This window comes from Procambarus clarkii, chromosome 90, assembly GCF_040958095.1.
Source record: "Procambarus clarkii isolate CNS0578487 chromosome 90, FALCON_Pclarkii_2.0, whole genome shotgun sequence".
NCBI lineage: Eukaryota > Metazoa > Arthropoda > Malacostraca > Decapoda > Cambaridae > Procambarus > Procambarus clarkii.
This window is the reverse complement of record NC_091239.1, coordinates 13,062,099-13,079,934: the sequence shown is the minus strand read 5'-3', so window position 1 is coordinate 13,079,934 and position 17,836 is coordinate 13,062,099. Positions and strand designations below refer to the sequence as shown.

The following is a 17,836-nucleotide window of genomic DNA, read 5'->3' as shown; positions in this document are numbered from 1 at the left end:
GAAATATACTACGAGAACCGAAAACTACGAGAACGGGCACTACGACAACCTAGGTTCCACTGTACAGTACTTTTAATTACCATATTAATATCCTCTTTATGTCCATTCATCCACTTGTACACCTCTATCATTTCACCCCCAATTCTTCGCCTTTCTAGAGAATGTAGTTTAAGATTTGTCAATCTTTCTTCATATGACAGGTTTCTAATTTGGGGGACTAACTTTGTCTTCGTATGCTGGACGTATTCCAGTGAATTTATATATATTTATATATATATTTGGTATGGTGACCAAAACTGAACTGCATAATCTAAATGGGGCCTAACCAGAGCAAGATAAAGCTGAAGAACAACACCAGGTGTCTTATTATTAAAGCTTTAATAAATCCCAGTCGTATTTACCTTATTACGAGCATTTATGCATTGATTTTTTTTGTTTAAATTCTTACTAATCATAACTCCCAGATCCCTTTCACAATCCGACTTCGCAATCTCAACACCATCTAGCTCGTATCTTGTAACTCTATCATCATTACCTAGCCTCAAATCCTTACATTTGTCAGCATTAAACTGCATCTGCCAATCTTTTGACCATTTCAAAACTCTATTTAGATCGTCTTGAAGTGATAGCGAGTCTTTCCGTGTTTATTTCCCCCCTCCCTTTTTTGTATCATCGGCAAATTTGCAAATATTGCTGCTCAAACCTGAATCTAAATCATTTATATATATTATGAATAAGAGGTCCCAGGACAGAGCCTTGAGGCACTCCACTTACAACATTTTCCCACTCTGACTTAACCCCATTTATACTAACTCTGCTTCCTTTGGTATAGCCATGCCCTAATCCAACTTAATATAGCACCCCAATACCATGAGCCTCTATCTTTTTACTCTTTCTTTCATGTGGCACTGTATCAAAAGCTTTGCTAAAGTCACTGTACACAGCATCACAAACCTTACCACTATCAACTGCTTCAATTATGCTGGAATAAAATGATAGCAAATTTGTTAAACATGAATGGCCATTTGTTAAACCATGTTGGGAATCTTTTATTAATTTGCTTTTCAAGACGAAGACGAATGGTATTTGCAATTATTGATTCCAGTAACTTTTCCACAATAAACGTTAAGCTAATTGGCTGATAGTTTGATGCAAGTGATCTACTGCATCTCCTTTCTTCAAAAATTGGTACCACATTAGCAACCTTACACGACTCTGGCACTCTGCCTGACTCTAATGATTTATTAAATATGGTAGACAACAGCTCACGAAGCTCCTCTTTGTATTCTTTAAGCACCCTGGCAAACACTTCATCCAGCCCTGGGTATTTGTTTGGCTCGAGTTTCAGTATTTGTTTAATAACATCCTCCCTGGTAACTGCTAAATTAGTCAACCTGTCCTCTTCCCCACCAACATAAACATGTTCGGCTGAAGGCATAATGTTAAATTCCTCTTTTAGAAAATAGAGATAAAATATTTATTAAAAATACTACTCATTTCTTCGTCATTATCAGTTATCTGACCCGTCTCAGATAATCAATTATCTGAGACAGATAACCACAATTATCATTTTAATCAATATTGGAACAAATTTCCGGGTAATATAATAGACCTGGGATCAGTGGATTGTTTCAAGTGTAGGTTATTCATATTTATATATCTATATATATGAATAAGACTTGGGTCTGTCTAAATAGCTGTACAGTATTGTATGGGGTAATTGGCCTTCTACAGTTTTCTATAGTCCTATTTTTGTGCTTTCAGATGCAGTCTCGTACTCTGTTAATGTCAGTGCTAGGGGCGGAGATGAAGGTAGAACACCATTACATGATGCAGTAGAATCCAATCCATCTTAGCACTGTTAAGCTGCTACTCGATCATGGAGGTACGTCTTTTTGTATTTTGAATACGCTTGTATTCGTTAGGAATTTCCTTGGTAGGAATACTTAATACTTTTGCATGAATTATCTCCTTAAATGCACAATGATGACACAATAATATAGCTGATGAGTACTGGGATGCAGGTTTGATTCTATCGTATGGCTTCAATATTTTCTCGTCTAAAACTTTGCAGTCTTTGCACAACCCAGCATCTGGAGAAGACTTTTTTTTTTTCTTGTATTGGTTTGAAACTGTGAAGACTTGCATAGGGTGGTGCAAGGAAGATCCATATTATTACTGGGCCTCATAGCTCCTTGATTGCCAGATAAATCATTAACATTGCAACATTTTTTTGTTTTTTAAAACAATGTAACTTCAGTTACAGTATTTCTATCCTGTGCCCAAGTGATAAAGAATAGTCATAAAGTTTTATTTTAGGACAATATTATACAGTACTCATTGAATCCTAATATTATGCATAGTCTAAAATTGATTTTTTTATTTATTTTTTCATAATACGGTTTTCATTTATGACCCCAGATTTAAATTGCACATGCTGTTATTATCTAATGTACCCTGCATGTTGTCTTGGGTCCCTCAGAACAATAAACTTGGCTCCCACAATACACACAGAAATCACAATAGCGTGATATATTAAATGAATAAATCCACAAGGGCTGTGATGAGGGTTCGAACAATGTTGTCTTAGTCGATTAACCCTTATCTTGAGGTTATCTTGAGATGATTTCGGGGCTTTTTAGTGTCCCCGTGGCCCGGTCCTCGACCAGGCCTCTACCCCCAGGAAGCAGCCCGTGACAGCTGACTAACACCCAGGTACCTATTTTACTGCTAGGTAACAGGGGCATAGGGTGAAAGAAACCCTGTCCATTGTTTCTCGCCGGCGCCTGGGATCGAACCCAGGACCACAGGATCACAAGTCCAGCGTGCTGTCCGCTCGGCCGACCGGCTCTTAAACTGCGCATGGCGTATATATACGCCATGAGTGACATGTCCCACAGTGCGCATGACATATATATACGCCATAGGGTACCAGGCACGATTCAAATGGCCTGCGGCTATACGGGGTTCACATTAGCTTCCTCAGGGCTCTTGTAAACAGACGCTATTTAAAAAAAAAATCGCAGGCAATATCCTCCAGTGTGAGAGCCACAGTACTGTTGGAGCAACCAAGGCTGGCGCACGCAGCATGAGCGAACAGCATTGCTGTTCAGCTTGTGACCACAGCATCGCCGAAAAATGTCAAAATAAATATATAACTGCTATTATTTAGCGATGGCAATATTACAGATGACCCCTGACTGTGATAAAAATGACCAGGATTGTGATAATTAGTGCTGTGGGAGGAGTGATGCTGAGGGACGAAGGGAGATAGCATTGTTTATTGACTGTGTGGTCACCTGTTATTGTCTGCATTCACCATACCAGCTCAGTGGTTCTCTATGGTGAACACAAATGTAGATACTTGTATATAATGTGTATATTTGTGTAATAACAGCAAAAGGATTATGTTGGGAGGAGCCATTTGGGTGATGGAGGTGGCGTCGTCTGCATGATTTGTCTGGCTGTGTAGAGGGTGGCCACTATGCTCTTTCGGCACTCTACAAGCTTAGATGTACAGTTACGGTGCATACAACATGTAGATACTTATATATAATATGTGTATATAGGGTAATAACACTGCAAACAGTATTGTTGGGGGAGAAATTTAGTATGTGTGACCTTGAATGAGTGAGGGAAGCAGTCGCCAGCTGACTATGTGTAACGACGACTCTTAGTGCCTGAACTAACTATATTAGCTTAGTTGTACAGTTGTGGTGAACAAAACATATAGATACTTGTATATAACGTCTGTATATAGTGAAATAACACCACAAATGGTATTGTTGGGGGAGAAATTATAGTGCGTGTGAACTTGAATGAGTGCGGGAGGCAGCCGCCAGCTGACTGTGTAGCGATGTCTCTTAGTGCCTGAACTAACTATATCAGCTTAGTTATACAGTTGTGGTGAACAAAACATATAGATACTTATATATAATGTCTGTATATAATGTAATAACACCACAAACGGTATTGTTGGGGGAGAAAATTTAGTGCGTGTGACCTTGAAAGAGTGAGGGAGCCGCCAGCTGACTGTGTATAGCGACGACTCTTAGTGCCTCAACTAACTTTATCAGCTTAGCTGTACAGTTGTGGTGAAGAAAACATGTAGATACTTATATATAATGTCTGTATATTGTGAATAAAATATAAAACAGGATGGTGGGAGGAGAAAGTGGGCGAGCTGAGGCATTGTTGAGGGAGTGGCAACGAGTGGTTGGCTGGTGTGTGGAGGTCACTCCTCGTTGCTTTTCGACTCGCAATAACAACTTAGTGGTTCATTATGGTGAACAAAACATGCAGATACAGTACTTATATATAACCTGTGTATAGAGTGTAATAACAGCAAAACTATTTGTTTATTGTTTTATGAACATAATAAATGAATCACTAATATGCACACCATACTTTTGAGTATAGCGATGATTTACCCCTTTTATTATATAAATATATCACACTACACACTATTGAATAATATTACTGCAAAAAAAAACTAAGAAAAAATCAGACACATTGAAATAATTAGGTAATAATATCTTTGTGGCAACTCCCACCTGTCAGCGCGGGTGACGCTGACCGGCTCTGACGACCGCTCTGTCAACGCCCACTTTTTGCCAGAATTCCTCGGTCTACTGCGGCCAAAATATGTCGTCTACGATTTATTTTTTATTTTTTCCGTGCTCAGGGAACACACTATTAACATTTTTAGAAGATGAAATAATTTGTTAGAATTTTTTTTTCTTGTGCACGGGTGTAAATCTCCTCAGGACCCCTTAGCAGCTTAAGGGTTAAGGCGCGTCTGGCATCATCCTGGACGTTAAGTTCGAACACTCATCACGGCCCTTGTGGATTTATTCATTGGCTCCCTCCTCAGTCTACTGATACCTGGGAGGAAATTTGGGGTTTCTTGAGGTGGTTTAGAGGATCAGAGCCCTTGCAGCCCAGTCTCAGACAACTGTGACCAGGTCTTGTAGTTGGTAGTGTGATCAACCAGGCTGTTAGATGTTACTGCTTGCAGTCTGATGAATCATGGGTTGATTATGCTGTAAGTTTCCTCTTCTTCTTGTCTGTTTATGTATAAAGTATTTTAAGTGTGTACTCACCTAGTTGTACTCACCTAGTTGTGCTTGCGGGGGTTGAGCTCTGGCTCTTTGGTCCCGCCTCTCAATCCGTCAATCAACAGGTGTACAGGTTCCTGAGCCTATTGGGCTCCATCATATCTACACTTGAAACTGTGTATGTAGTCAGCCTCCACCACATTGCTTCCTAATGCATTCCATTTGTCAACCACTCTGACACTAAAAAAGTTCTTTGCTAATATCTCTGTGGCTCATTTGGGCACTCAGTTTCCACCTGTGTCCCCGTGTGCGTGTGCCCCTTGTGTTAAATAGCCTGTCTTTATCAACCCTGTCGATTCCCTTGAGAATCTTGAATGTGGTGATCATGTCCCCCCTAACTCTTCTGTCTTCCAACGAAGTGAGGTTCAATTCCCGTAGTCTCTCCTCGTAGCTCATACCTCTCAGCTCGGGTACTAGTCTGGTGGCAAACCTTTGAGCCTTTTCCAGTTTAGTCTTATGCTTGACTAGATGTGGACTCCATGCTGGAGCCGCATACTCCAGGATTGGTCTGACATATGTGGTATATAATGTTCTGAAAGATTCCTTACACAAGTTTCTAAAGGCCGTTCTTATGTTAGCCAACCTGGCATATGCTGCTGATGTTATCCTCTTGATATGAGCTTCAGGGGACAGGTCTGGCATGATATCAACCTCCAGGTCAGGTGTGTGTGTGTGTGCCGAGTGTGGTGTATGTGTGTGAGAGTTAGTGTGATGGGTATATACTGTAAGTTGTACAGAAATTGGAGATAAATATTGCTATAAAAGATGATTATTTCATGATACAATTTTTGCAGGTGTTAGTTTGCTAAAGGATAAAACTGTCAATGGCATTACTCCGGGAGATTTAGCAAAGACTGAAGAAATGCGGCAGCTGTTGAAGTCATACAAAAGGACATCTCAGGTAAAAATAAAATGCATTGTCAGGGACAGGAAGCCTGCAGTTTAAACTTATTAAGGTTCCATTAGGCTAACCACTGACATTCCCCAGAATGCAAGCCCACAATCAGTTGGCTTTACTCCCAATGTACCTATTTAACAACTAGGTAAACAGATGCATCAGGTGAAAGGTAACATGCCCAGCCATTTCTGTCCTACCTGGGGATTGAACACTGGTCCCTCCTTTAAGAGTTGAGGACGTACTCGCCTAGTTGTGGTTGCGGGGGGTTGAGCTTTGGCTCTTTGGTCCCGCCTCTCAACCGTCAATCGAACTGGTGTACAGACATAGACTACCATGCTTTGGTATCTGATACTTTTCCTCGCATCTTTGGAAAACACTATTCAGGAAAATATATTCCCTATCAAATAGCCTGATCAACCAGGCCATAATTCATACGTTGGACTGCAAGCAGTTGCGTCCAACAGCCTGGGTGACCAGACGACTAACTGGGAGGCCTAGTCGGAGACTGGGCCACTGGGGCATGTTGATCCCCGGAAGCTATACAAGGTAGAGACAAGGTAGACCAATTCACCTAACATTCCACACTAGAGCATCACATGTAGCCTCAAGCACTGTCCATAGGCAGTGGCCCACTGCTTCATGCAGCCTAAGATTAGATTTCAGTTCGTCAGTCATTTGTCCTTGATACAGTACTGTACTATATTTAAATGAAGACATACATTTGAAATGCCTTGAGAAACCTGAATAAAGGCACTTCCCCCCCCCTTCCCCACAAGAATAGGAAGTTTCCAGAGACATTATAGATGTATATGCAGGCGATGAGTCACAATAACGTGACTGAAGTATGTTGACCAGACCACACACTAGAAAGTGAAGGGACGACGACGTTTCGGTCCGTTCTGGACCGAAATCGACTTGAGAATGATCCAGGATGGACCGAAACGTCGTCATCCCTTCACTTTCTAGTATGTGGTCTGGTCAACATAGATGTATATAGATATAAAGCAGTTTTGATGAAGATAAAGATGAAATTATACATAAGTACTTGTAAATGAATGATGTAGGATACGTACTGTAATATATATGACTGAATTTTCATTCCGTCTTTCATTAACTAATTGTCTTGTAATGTCCTGGTGGTGTGCTGGTAGAGTATTGTGTTAATATAAATCTTTACAGAGATTGTCACAATAACATTGCTGAAGGGAATACACAAAATGAAAGTGACAACGTTTCCGTCCGTCCTGGACTCTCCTCGTCATTTTCATTTCATACGTGTGGGTTGTGTTCCTATATTGCATATATCTTTTTGTTAAGCCATTTGTCTCGCCTCTTGGAATTTGCATTCAATTTGGGAGGCTTATCATTAGAATTGGACTTGTGATATTTTGCATTTGTGTCATTTCAGTCAAGAGACATTGCTTGTGGTTCGTTATATTGACTGATTTTGTAATTGATAATTTTTTTTTGTTCTTCCGTAGGCTGGTAAGAAGAGTGGCTTCGAAAAGTTCAGTAAAATGGCAGTTATTACCTCAGGGCTTAACAACCCAAATGGCTTTCTTCCCAACCTTGACGACCAGATGAAATTTATCCTTACATATGTTAACAGCTATTTGGAAGTTTCTGGCACTAGATTTCTGCGATATGGCATAATAAAGGAAATTGAGATGTTTTGTAAGAATAAGATGATAGATCAGCCACATTCAAACATCTTGCAGGTTAATGATAAGAGAGTGGTAGATTCTTCTGGTGCCACTAAGACTAGGGACCTTGAAATGTGCAGTACCGATAAGCAAGAGAATGTTAGTAGAATATACGATGATAAATTGTCAAGTGCCAGAGGTAAAAGTTTGTTTTGTCAAGTTACAACGCCTTCCTCCGCGGAAAGAGCCTTGAGTGACTCAATGTTTGAACACTTTAAGTTGAACTTGGTGACATACAGAGATCAGTCAACAAAGCCTGCTAAGGATGACACGGATTTCGATGAAGCGCTCAAGTTCATCTTTTTGTGAGAATTGTTGTTGTCGACTTCAGTGTACCTGTTTCTTCTCTAACCTTAGAGAATACTAATGATAAATGGTTGCCTTACTTTTCATTATACAGTATTAATATTATTTTTAAATAAGTGACTTAAGTTATGTATATACTGTATCTAGATAAAATTGGGACTTGTTTTGCTAGAAATCTTCATTTCTAAAAGAATTTCTTTGATATTTCCTTCTATTGCTTTTTATTATTCTTGAAGATGAAAATTTTCTAAGAATATATATATATATAAATATATATACCATATATTTGAATTGACTGGAAAGGGAATAAAAGTATTTGGTCATCAAAGTATATAAGCATTTTGTTTGCATTAGAAGCGTAATAATTGCAGTTACTTTGTTTACAGCCGTTGACGGAGGTAATGAAGCAATATTTGCCTCGCCTCCAATATTTTATGTTGGTAAATTATTTTTTTGCGCAATTATAATTCTATGAATGTTGAACTTACAAAGATGAACTTACCTTTGCAAGGTGAACTTGCAAAGGTAAGGCACTTACTTAAGTGCCTTTATGTACTTAATATGTATTGGTTCTAGAGATTGGCAGGATTTTGTAGCGATATCAAAGATACTTTGTTCCAACATTTAGTATTTCACTTTAACATACATACATACATACATACATCTTTCAGGAGTTGTGAGGTGTACTGTTTTTAAAGCTTTTAGCATTTTTAGATAATTGTGATGTGAAATAAATCCATTAAATGGTATGTAGATGTCAAGTAAATATTTAACTATTAGATGTTTTCCTAGGCTTACAACTTCCTCTGTAAGATTCCCGGTTCCTCCGTGTTGAGCGTTTACCTATCTTTAATATTTAACACTTTCGCGCTCTCCGCGAAGGTCAGGCAGCCAACCGTAAGTGTTCACGGCGTTTTGCCGCGTAAGCGTAAAAATAAAATGTGTATACTCTCTTTACTCTCCTGACCTTAGTTCTTGAGCTACGTATTTCATTTTGGTACCAACGTGTTCGCAATAAAATTCTCTAGAAGAACATCAGTAAAAAAAAGGTCACGAAACGTATAGGGATACCAGCACCAAATAAATAACTACGAAGATGACTCGCCGTGAGCGCCCAACAGCAACAAAATGTTTTTACTCTTGGGATTGTTATCACCTCCACACTTGTTCTACAGCGTTAATTTTGGTATCAATGGACTCGCAATGAAATTCCCAACACGGTGATATGAATATAAGCGTAGAATAATGATGCGGCCCGCCCGCAAGAGTGTGGGAAGTGTTGAAATTGTTACCCGGTATCGGTGACGGGACGACGCACGGCGCTTTGAAAGTTTATACTTATTTCACTCTCATGACATTAATTTTCTATGTACGTCATTCATTTTTGTGTCAGTGTTCGCAATAGAATGTTCTATGAGCCCATAGGTAAAAAAGATCAACAAAGCGTAAGATAGAATAGCGCCAAATATAAAACGACGCTGGAACATATCAGTGAGCGTCAAACACACACGAAATGTTTTTACTTTTGTTATGTTTGTCAAGTTTATACTTGTTGCAGACAGTTATTTTTGGTTGTACATTGATCGGAATAAAATTCCCTAAACAGACATATGCATATAATACATGCTATGGGGGAAGCATTACCAGTATAAACGGCTAAAGTCACCCACCTGCAACCCGTTTGGGACATAATACCATTTGATCGAAGTGGTCCACACCTTTCATGAACTTATTGTAGCATGCAGCCTAATGGTGAGAAAGAGAGCTTCATGGCGCGCAGTTTGAAACAAACCCAAAGTAAATCGGATAAAAATTGAATTTTATACAAATATTTTAAGAGGACATAACTTTATGTCCACTATGCGGTAGCGTTAGACGAAACAGGACTCGTCAGTGAGTCCGGTTAGCGCGAAAGTGTTAATCAGATCACTTATTTCTCTATTCTTCCTCCCATCTTCACTTACGCAGTACAGCAAAATCTTGCTTCTGCTTTGATTGGGTAGCCCATTTTCTTGGTTTGTCAGCCTGTAAAAAAAAATGGGTGTTTTGGCCAACCAGACCCCCTCCCCGCTCAGCTCGTTGTCGCCGTGTGGGGGCTTAGTGGGCGGCTGCCGGAGTGTGATGCTCCTTGGGACAGTCCTCTGTCCTTTTCTAGCCTTGTGCTCCTGCTGCCGTCCTCTCCAATTCTGCTGGGCATCTTTTCCTTTTCCTTCTGTTTCGTTTTTCTCCCCCCTCTTCTCCTATCTGCTTGCCGTTTCCTGCCGACCTTTTGCTCGTTCTGGTTCTTCCCTTGGACTTCTTCTATTTTGACGCCCGGGTGCTTGAGGAGGCATACTCATGCACCCGTAGAACTGCAGTACCCGACGTCGAGAGCGAGGGGAACATTTTATTGTCAATCCCCACTTCGTCACTGAACCCGATCTCGACGGACTGTCGGTTTCTTAAGGTGGCGTTTGTGGGGCGTATACTCGCGACGCACCCCTAGGAGGCCCCGACAAGATCGGCGATAGCTTCTTGTTGGGTGTCCTGCCTCTAATTGTGGCTCCATGGTGGGTGTGGGGGCACATTCGTGAGTGAATTCTTCTTTTCGTCAAGATGATTACCCCTGCTTCGGCTTCTTCTGGTTTACCTTCTCAGGCTCGTGGGGTGGGCGACCAAGCCCCCGAGTCGGTCCGTATCTGACTCCTTCCTCTGGCTCCCCTCCCTCCTCTGTGGTTGGGTCGAGCCCCAAGCCCCCAGTGGTGACTACCTCGTCCCCTGGCGCGGCTCCTTCTCTAGTTGTAACTACTGCGCCTTTTAACCCCTCTCTCTCTGGAGGTTCTCACCGCCGTCCTCGTCACGGCCGCCCTCGCTCGATTCCTTCCAGTTCTGCTACCTATCAAGCCTTGTTTGGTCCCGCTTCGTGGGCCAAATATTTTGATCTCCTCCCTCTTGATTCTGCGCCTCCTGACGATTTCTCCCTCCATCGACATCTCATTGATTCCGTGGATGCCTCCATTACTTTCAACCCCACTCGTCTCGGTACACGTGTCGTTGCTGCTCCTTCTCAGGATGCTGCTTCCCGCTTGGCTGCCTTATCCTGCCTTGGCGAGACCCCCGTTCGGGTCTCGAAGAACGCTCAGTTGAATGCCAGTGTTGGCACTATTTTGCTCCCGCCCCATGTTGCGACCGGTGTTCGGGACCTGCGCGACTGCCACGACGATATTCAACATATCCTCGCTGCCCAGGGCCATTCTATTCTCCAGGTGGACACGTTTACTCGTCCCCCTCGTGGTAGTCGCCGTCAACCCCTCCGGGTTGTGAAGATTACCTTTGATGGTAGGACCCTTCCACCCTCTGTCATTCTTGCTGGTGCCAGGTGCTCTGTCCAGGAGTACATTCCTTCTCCTCGGCTCTGCAACAAGTGCTGGAGGTTTGGGCATGGTGCCCTCCGCTGCTCCGGGACTGTCTCTCTCTGTCCTTTGTGTGGTGGCGAAGGTCACTCTAAGTCGGAGTGCGCTTCTCCCCAGGCTCGTTGCCTCAACTGCGGTGAGGCCCATCCTACCTTCTCCCGTGCGTGTGTCCATTACAAGCTTGAGGCAGCCGTCCTCAACTTGAAGCACCGGGAGCGTTTATCTTTTCCTGAGGCGAGGCGCCAGGTTCGCCGGCTCCCGCCTTATGCTAATATCTCTTATGCTCGCGTGTTGCGCTCTTCCTCTCCTCGTCCTTCCCGCCTTCCTCAGACTCACAACCGTTTCCGGGCCTTGGACCCTGATGCGCCCACTGCCCCCTCCTCTGTCCCTTTGGGTTCTCTCCCGAAGGATCCTCCTCCTGGTCCTCTGTCTGGGGTTCCCCTTCCTTCTACCCGGTCTGTCGTGTCTTCTGTGTCTTCTTCCTCGTCCCCCTCCGATCCTCCTTCCCATCCTCTTCCTCCATCTATCGGCTCTCCCCACCGCCTGTCGGTGCGGGCGGATGTCCATCGCTCTCCTAACGGCCGTCGTGTGTGCTCTCGTTCGGCTTCTCCTGTTGAGACACTGGAATCCGTTGCCCGGTACGTAGTTGCTGGGACACCGGTCTCTTTAAGTCAGAAGCGTAAGCCTGGCTCCTCTCCTTGTTCTTCCCCGGCGGGTAAGAAGGCTTCGCTTTCTTCCTCAGCTCCTCCTTCTGGCTCTGTTGCTCCTTCCCCTCCCGTTTCAGTGCTTGCGCCCCCTGTTCCTGCTATGGAGGTTTCTTTGGCCCCTGCTTCCCTTTCGGTTGCTGCTCTTGCTGGGGTGTGCTCCCCTCTTTCTACTCCCCCTCTTCCTGCTGCTGTCCTTGACTGCTCCTCTCCGTTGTCTCCTCCTCCTCCTCCTCCGGACCCTGCCCGCCCACCTCTGATCTGTTCTCCCGTTTCCTTCCCTCCGTCTTTGCTCAGTTTACCCATGCCCCCTAACCCTGACTTTGCTGACCCTGATCCCGACCCTGATATTCTTTAACGTGCTCTGTTGGTCTTTCGCCTTTGTTTCTTCCTTGTTCTCTGTTTTTGTCCTTTCTCTTCTCGTCGTTGTCCATTCTTCAATGGAACGTTCGAGGTTATTACGCCAATTTCCTCAAACTCCAACTTCTGGTTTCGCGGTTTTCGCCCCTTTGTGTCTGTCTCCAGGAGCCAATGCTTGGTGCTCGTCCTGGTCGTTTTCGTGGCTATTCCTTTCTCTCCCCCCCCCCAGCCATTGCTGGGGCTTCTAATTCTTCTGCTCTCTTGATTCGGGCTGATGTTCCCTTTGTTCCTTTACTTTTTCCTTCGCCTCTCCATTGTTCTGCTGCTCGTATCTTTGTGGGGAAATGGTACACAGTTTGTTCCATTTATCTCCCCCCGAGTGTCCCGCTCTCTCTTCCTGATTTGAAACACCTCCTAGACTCCTTGCCGGAGCCTGTGCTCCTGCTGGGTGACTTCAATTGTCGTCATTCTCTTTGGGGTGACGTTCTGACGAATACCCGGGGTCGCCTCCTTGAGCCGTTTCTCCTCTCTTCTTCCCTGTCTCTTCTGAATTCTGGTGAGCCCACTCATTTGGACTCTTGAACTCGCACCCTTTCTTGTCTTGATCTTTCTCTCTGCTCTTCTTCTCTTTACTTAGATTTCACGTGGCAGGTTCTTGATGACCTCCATGGAAGTGATCATTTCCCCATCCTTGTTTCCTTTTTCTCTTTTCGCCCTTCCCTCTCTTTCCCTAGGTGGCAGTTTGCTAAGGCGGACTGGACCCTATTTTCCCTCAGTGCTACTCTCTCTGACCTCTCCCTTCTGCCCCTCTCTCGCGCTCTCCTCCTTTTTCATGACACTGTCTTCGACGCTGCCCTCCGCTCTATTCCTCGCTCTTCCTCTCGGGGTCCACGGAAGTGCGTTCCCTGGTGGAATGCGGACTGTGCTCGGGCTGTCCGCTGTAAGCGTGCAGCCTGGAAGAAGCACCGCCGTAGGCAGACGACCGATTCTTTTCTTTTCTTTCGGAAAGCGAGTGCGGTGGCCCGTAGGGCCATCCGTACGGCTAAACGTGAATGTTGGGCATCTTATGTCTCAACAATTACGTCCGAAACCCCTCTGGCCCAGATCTGGAAGCGTATCCGCAAGATAGCGGGTAAGTTCGTTCCCGATGTTTCACCGGTCCTTCACCTCCATGATACTCTTGTGGCGGACCCGTTGCAGGTCGCTTCCGAACTGGGTTCCCACTTTTCTTCTGTTAGCTCTGGTCTTCATCTTCCCCAATCTTTCCTTCTTCGTAAACCTGTGCTTGAGTCTCGTCCTTTAGATTTCTGCACTCATCTTCAGCTTCCCTATAATGATCCCTTCTCTCTCTCTGAACTTCGGTCTGCGCTGGCCCTCTGCGGTTCTACGGCGGCGGGCTCCGATGGTATTCATTATGAGATGCTTCGCCATCTCCCTCCGAGCACGTCTCAGTATTTACTGAGTCTGTATAATCGGATCTGGGAGTCGTCGTCAGTCCCTGAGGACTGGCTCGATGCCGTTGTCCTCCCTGTTCGCAAACCGGGGTCTCTGGGTACTTCCCCTAAGGACTTTCGCCCTATTGCTCTCACAAGTTGTGTCTGCAAACTCTTTGAACGTATGGTTAACGTTCGTCTGATGTGGTTCCTGGAACACCATCACCACCTCTCCCCTTCTCAATTTGGTTTCCGCAAGTGCCGCAGCACGACAGATGTCCTGGTGAACTTGGAGGTCTATATTCGTACTGCTTTTGCTGCGAAGACCTCCGTTGTTGCCGTCCTTTTTGACCTAGAAAAGGCTTACGACACCACTTGGCGTTATCATATCCTATCTCAACTTCATTCTTTTGGCCTTCGTGGTCATCTCCCTCTCTTTCTCCGCAGCTTCCTCTCTCGTCGTTCCTTTCGGGTGCGCCTTGGTACCGCTCTCTCTCCCTCTTTTCAGCAATACGAAGGTGTGCCCCAGGGTAGTGTTCTGAGCACTACTCTTTCTGGTTGCCCTCAATGGTCTTCTTTCCTCTCTTCCTTCTGGTGTCTTCTCCGCTCTCTATGTCGATGATCTTACCCTTTGTTGTCAGGGTGATGATTCGCCTCTCCTTCAACGCCGGCTTCAACTTGCAATTGATGCCGTGTCGTCTTGGGCCACAGGTCATGGCTTCAAGTTCTCTACTTCTAAGACTTGTGCCATGACTTTTACGCGGAAACGGGTTGTTCTTCGTCCCTCTTTGTCACTTTATGGTCATCCCCTTGAATACAAAGATTCCGCGAAGCTTTTGGGGTTATTCCTTGACACTCGTTTGTCTTGGTCTCCCCATATCTCTTACCTCCGTGTTGAGTGCTCTAAGGCCCTTACCCTCCTTCGGGTCTTGTCCCATACTTCTTGGGGGGCAGATAGGCGCTCTCTCCTTGCTTTACATTCCTCTCTCGTCCTGTCTAAGCTCGATTATGGTTGCCCTGCTTACTCGTCTGCTTCTCCTTCTACTCTTCGCCGTCTTGATGCTTTGCACCATACTGGGTTGCGCCTCAGTTCTGGTGCCTTTCGTTCGACTCCCATCCTTAGCTTGTATGTTGACACTGGCTTCCTGTCTCTCCAGGACCGCCGTGATCGCTACTGTCTTCGCTATCTTGCGCGGTCCTTGCAACATCCTTCCTCTCGCCTCTGTCGTGCTTTAACTTTTACCCCTCCTGCGGTTCCTGTTCCTCTTCACCACCTCCCTCTTTCTGTCCGGTTATCTCGCCTACAGGATTCTCTTTCCGTTCGTATTTCTGATGTTTCTCCTCGTGTTGTTCCTTCTTTGCCCCCGTGGAGGGTCCCTCTTCCGCTGTTTTGTACATCCTTGACCCGTATCACTAAAGCTTTTACCCCTCCTACGGTTCTAAAACGCCTTTTCCTCGAGCACTTTTCTTCTCACTCCCGCTCCGTTTCTGTCTTCACCGATGGGTCTAAGTCAGCGGACGGTGTTGGCTACTCTGTTGTTTTTCCTGATCGCACTTATATGTGTCGCTTGCCTCCGGAGACTAGCATGTTTACAGCGGAACTTTATGCTATTCTCTATGCTCTTCGTCTCCTGCTTTCTCGTTGTCAGTCTTCCTTTGTGGTTGTTGTTGACTCTCGTAGTGCCCTCATGGCTCTCGGGTCCTTTAATCCGGTTCATCCAGTAGTTGTCGAGATCCAGCATTGGCTGTTTCTCGTTCACAGTAAATTTAAGTCGGTTGAGTTTTGTTGGGTTCCCAGCCATATTGGTGTGTCTCTAAATGAGCGTGCGGATGCTGCTGCCAAGGAAGCTGTCCGCTCTTGTCCCATCTCTCGCAAAGGCATTCCGTATTCCGACTTTTACCCGGTTATCCATTCCTCAGTCCTTACCCGTTGGCAGGCTTCTTGGTTGTCTGTTACTGGTAACAAGCTACGTACTGTTAAATGTTGTGTTTCCTCGTGGCCGTCCTCCTTCCACCGTAACCGGCGGTGGGAAACAGCTCTGGCGAGGTTGCGTATTGGCCATACTCGCTTAACCCATGGTCACTTGATGGAGCGCCGCCCTGCTCCTTATTGTCCTAGTTGCATTGTCCCTCTTACGGTCGTGCATGTCCTTCTTGAATGTCCTGACTTCCAGGACGAGCGTGTGTCTTGCTTTCCGACCGCCCCTCGCGGTCACCTGTCCCTCGATAGAATTCTTGGTGACTCGGATACTTTTGATATCGTTCGCCTTATGCGTTTTTGTTCTCGTATTGGCATCCTTGGTGATATTTAGCGCCCTCTGATTATTTTGCGTATTTGATGGTGCTACATAGCCTTCCCGGTTTGGTGCCTTCTTTTGATAATTACTTACTTACTTGGCCAACCAGAAATGTACAAACCAAAGCAACCCATCTAACCTTCGAGGCCAATGTATAGAAAATGTCAGCATTACGAGTGTTTAGTTTTTAGTAATACTCCGCAGTGGGGAAGAGTTAGTCCTTGCCCCACTCCATCCCCCCCTGTTCTTGTTGCTGCAGCTTTACTCGTGTCAATAGTGGGGGGCCATTGGAGCTTGCTATAGGAGTTCCTGTTGTCCTAGCTCTGATGTTGCCCCTGAGCATGCTGCTGTTACGGTCTGTACTCAGCCTGAGTCCCATGACCACTTCTTCCCAGTGTCTTGTTCCTCAACGGACCCTGTTGACTCGTCTGTGCTCCTTATCGCAGCCTTCTTGGCGTCAATCAACTCTGCTGACTTGTGCTTTCAACCCGGATTTCTCTGATCTTGTCTAGTTGTACCCTTTGGCTCATTCCTCTAATTTATTTTGTCTTCTTGATATAGCCGTTCCTCACTGGCTTTTATACTAATTTTAAAGAACAGCATCTTTTGATCTTGCAGTTTTCATCTGTGTGTGTATTAACCATTGCATGGTAGTCGTCCTGGTCAATTCCATGGTTATTCGTTTCTCTCCTCCCCTCCAGCTTTTTATGGTAACGTTAACTCGACTGCTCTATTAATCTGGAATGATCGATTTTTGTCCCCCTTTTTCAAATGTTTATTCCGCTACCACTTGTGTCTTTGTGAATAAATTATATACCATTTTTTTTCAATTTATCTCCCTCCATATGTTCCTATTCCTCTTCCTGATCTTAAGTGCCTTTGAGACTTTTTGCTGAAGCCTGTTCTCCTTTTAGGTGATTTTTACTTGATATCCCCCCCCCCCCCCCCCCCCCCCGGGGTGATATCCATACAAATACCCGAGGCTGTCTTGTTGAACCTCTTGTCCCTCTCTTCTTTCTCCTGAATTCTGGTGAGCTTATTCATGTCAATGTGATTGATGCCGTGTCGTCTTGGGCCACGGATCATGGCTTCAAGTTCTCTACGTCTAAGACTTGTGTTATGACTTTTACTCGGAAGCATGTCATTCTTCGTCCTTCTTTGTCACTTTATGGTCATCCCCTTGTGTACAGGGATTCCGCTAAGCTTTTGGGGTTAATCTTTGACACTCGTTTGTCTTGGTTGCCCCATATCGCTTACCTCTGAGCTGAATGCTATAAGGTCCTTGCCCTCCTTAAGGTTTTGTCCCATATTTGTTGGGTGGGGGGGGGGCAAATAGACGCACGCTCCTCTCTCATCCTGTCTAAACTCGATTGTGGTTGCCCTGCTTACTCGTCTGCTCCTCCTCCTGCTTTTCGCCATCTTGATGCTTTGCACCATGCTGGGTTGTGCCTCAGCTCTGGTGCCTTTCGTTCGACTCCTGCCCTCAGCTTGTATGTTGACACTGGCTTCATATCTCTCCAGGACCCCCATGATCGCTATTGTCTTCATTATTTGGCACGGTCCTTGCAACATCGTTCCTCTCGCCTCTGTCGTGCTTTGACTCTTACCCCTCCTGTAGCTCCTGTT

General features: G+C 44.9%; 1 protein-coding gene across 1 annotated transcript in view; it reads left to right on the top strand.

The window, feature by feature from the left end:
* Positions 1-10,079, top strand: part of LOC123746561 (SMC5-SMC6 complex localization factor protein 1) — a 58,423-nt gene extending 48,344 nt beyond the window's left edge. The window contains 4 exon segments of the mRNA XM_069318355.1: positions 1,765-1,847; positions 1,849-1,885; positions 5,912-6,018; positions 7,497-10,079. Coding sequence (XP_069174456.1) covers positions 1,765-1,847; positions 1,849-1,885; positions 5,912-6,018; positions 7,497-8,027 — 758 coding nt within the window. The 3' untranslated portion in view covers positions 8,028-10,079.
* The last annotated feature ends 7,757 nt before the right edge of the window (positions 10,080-17,836 follow it).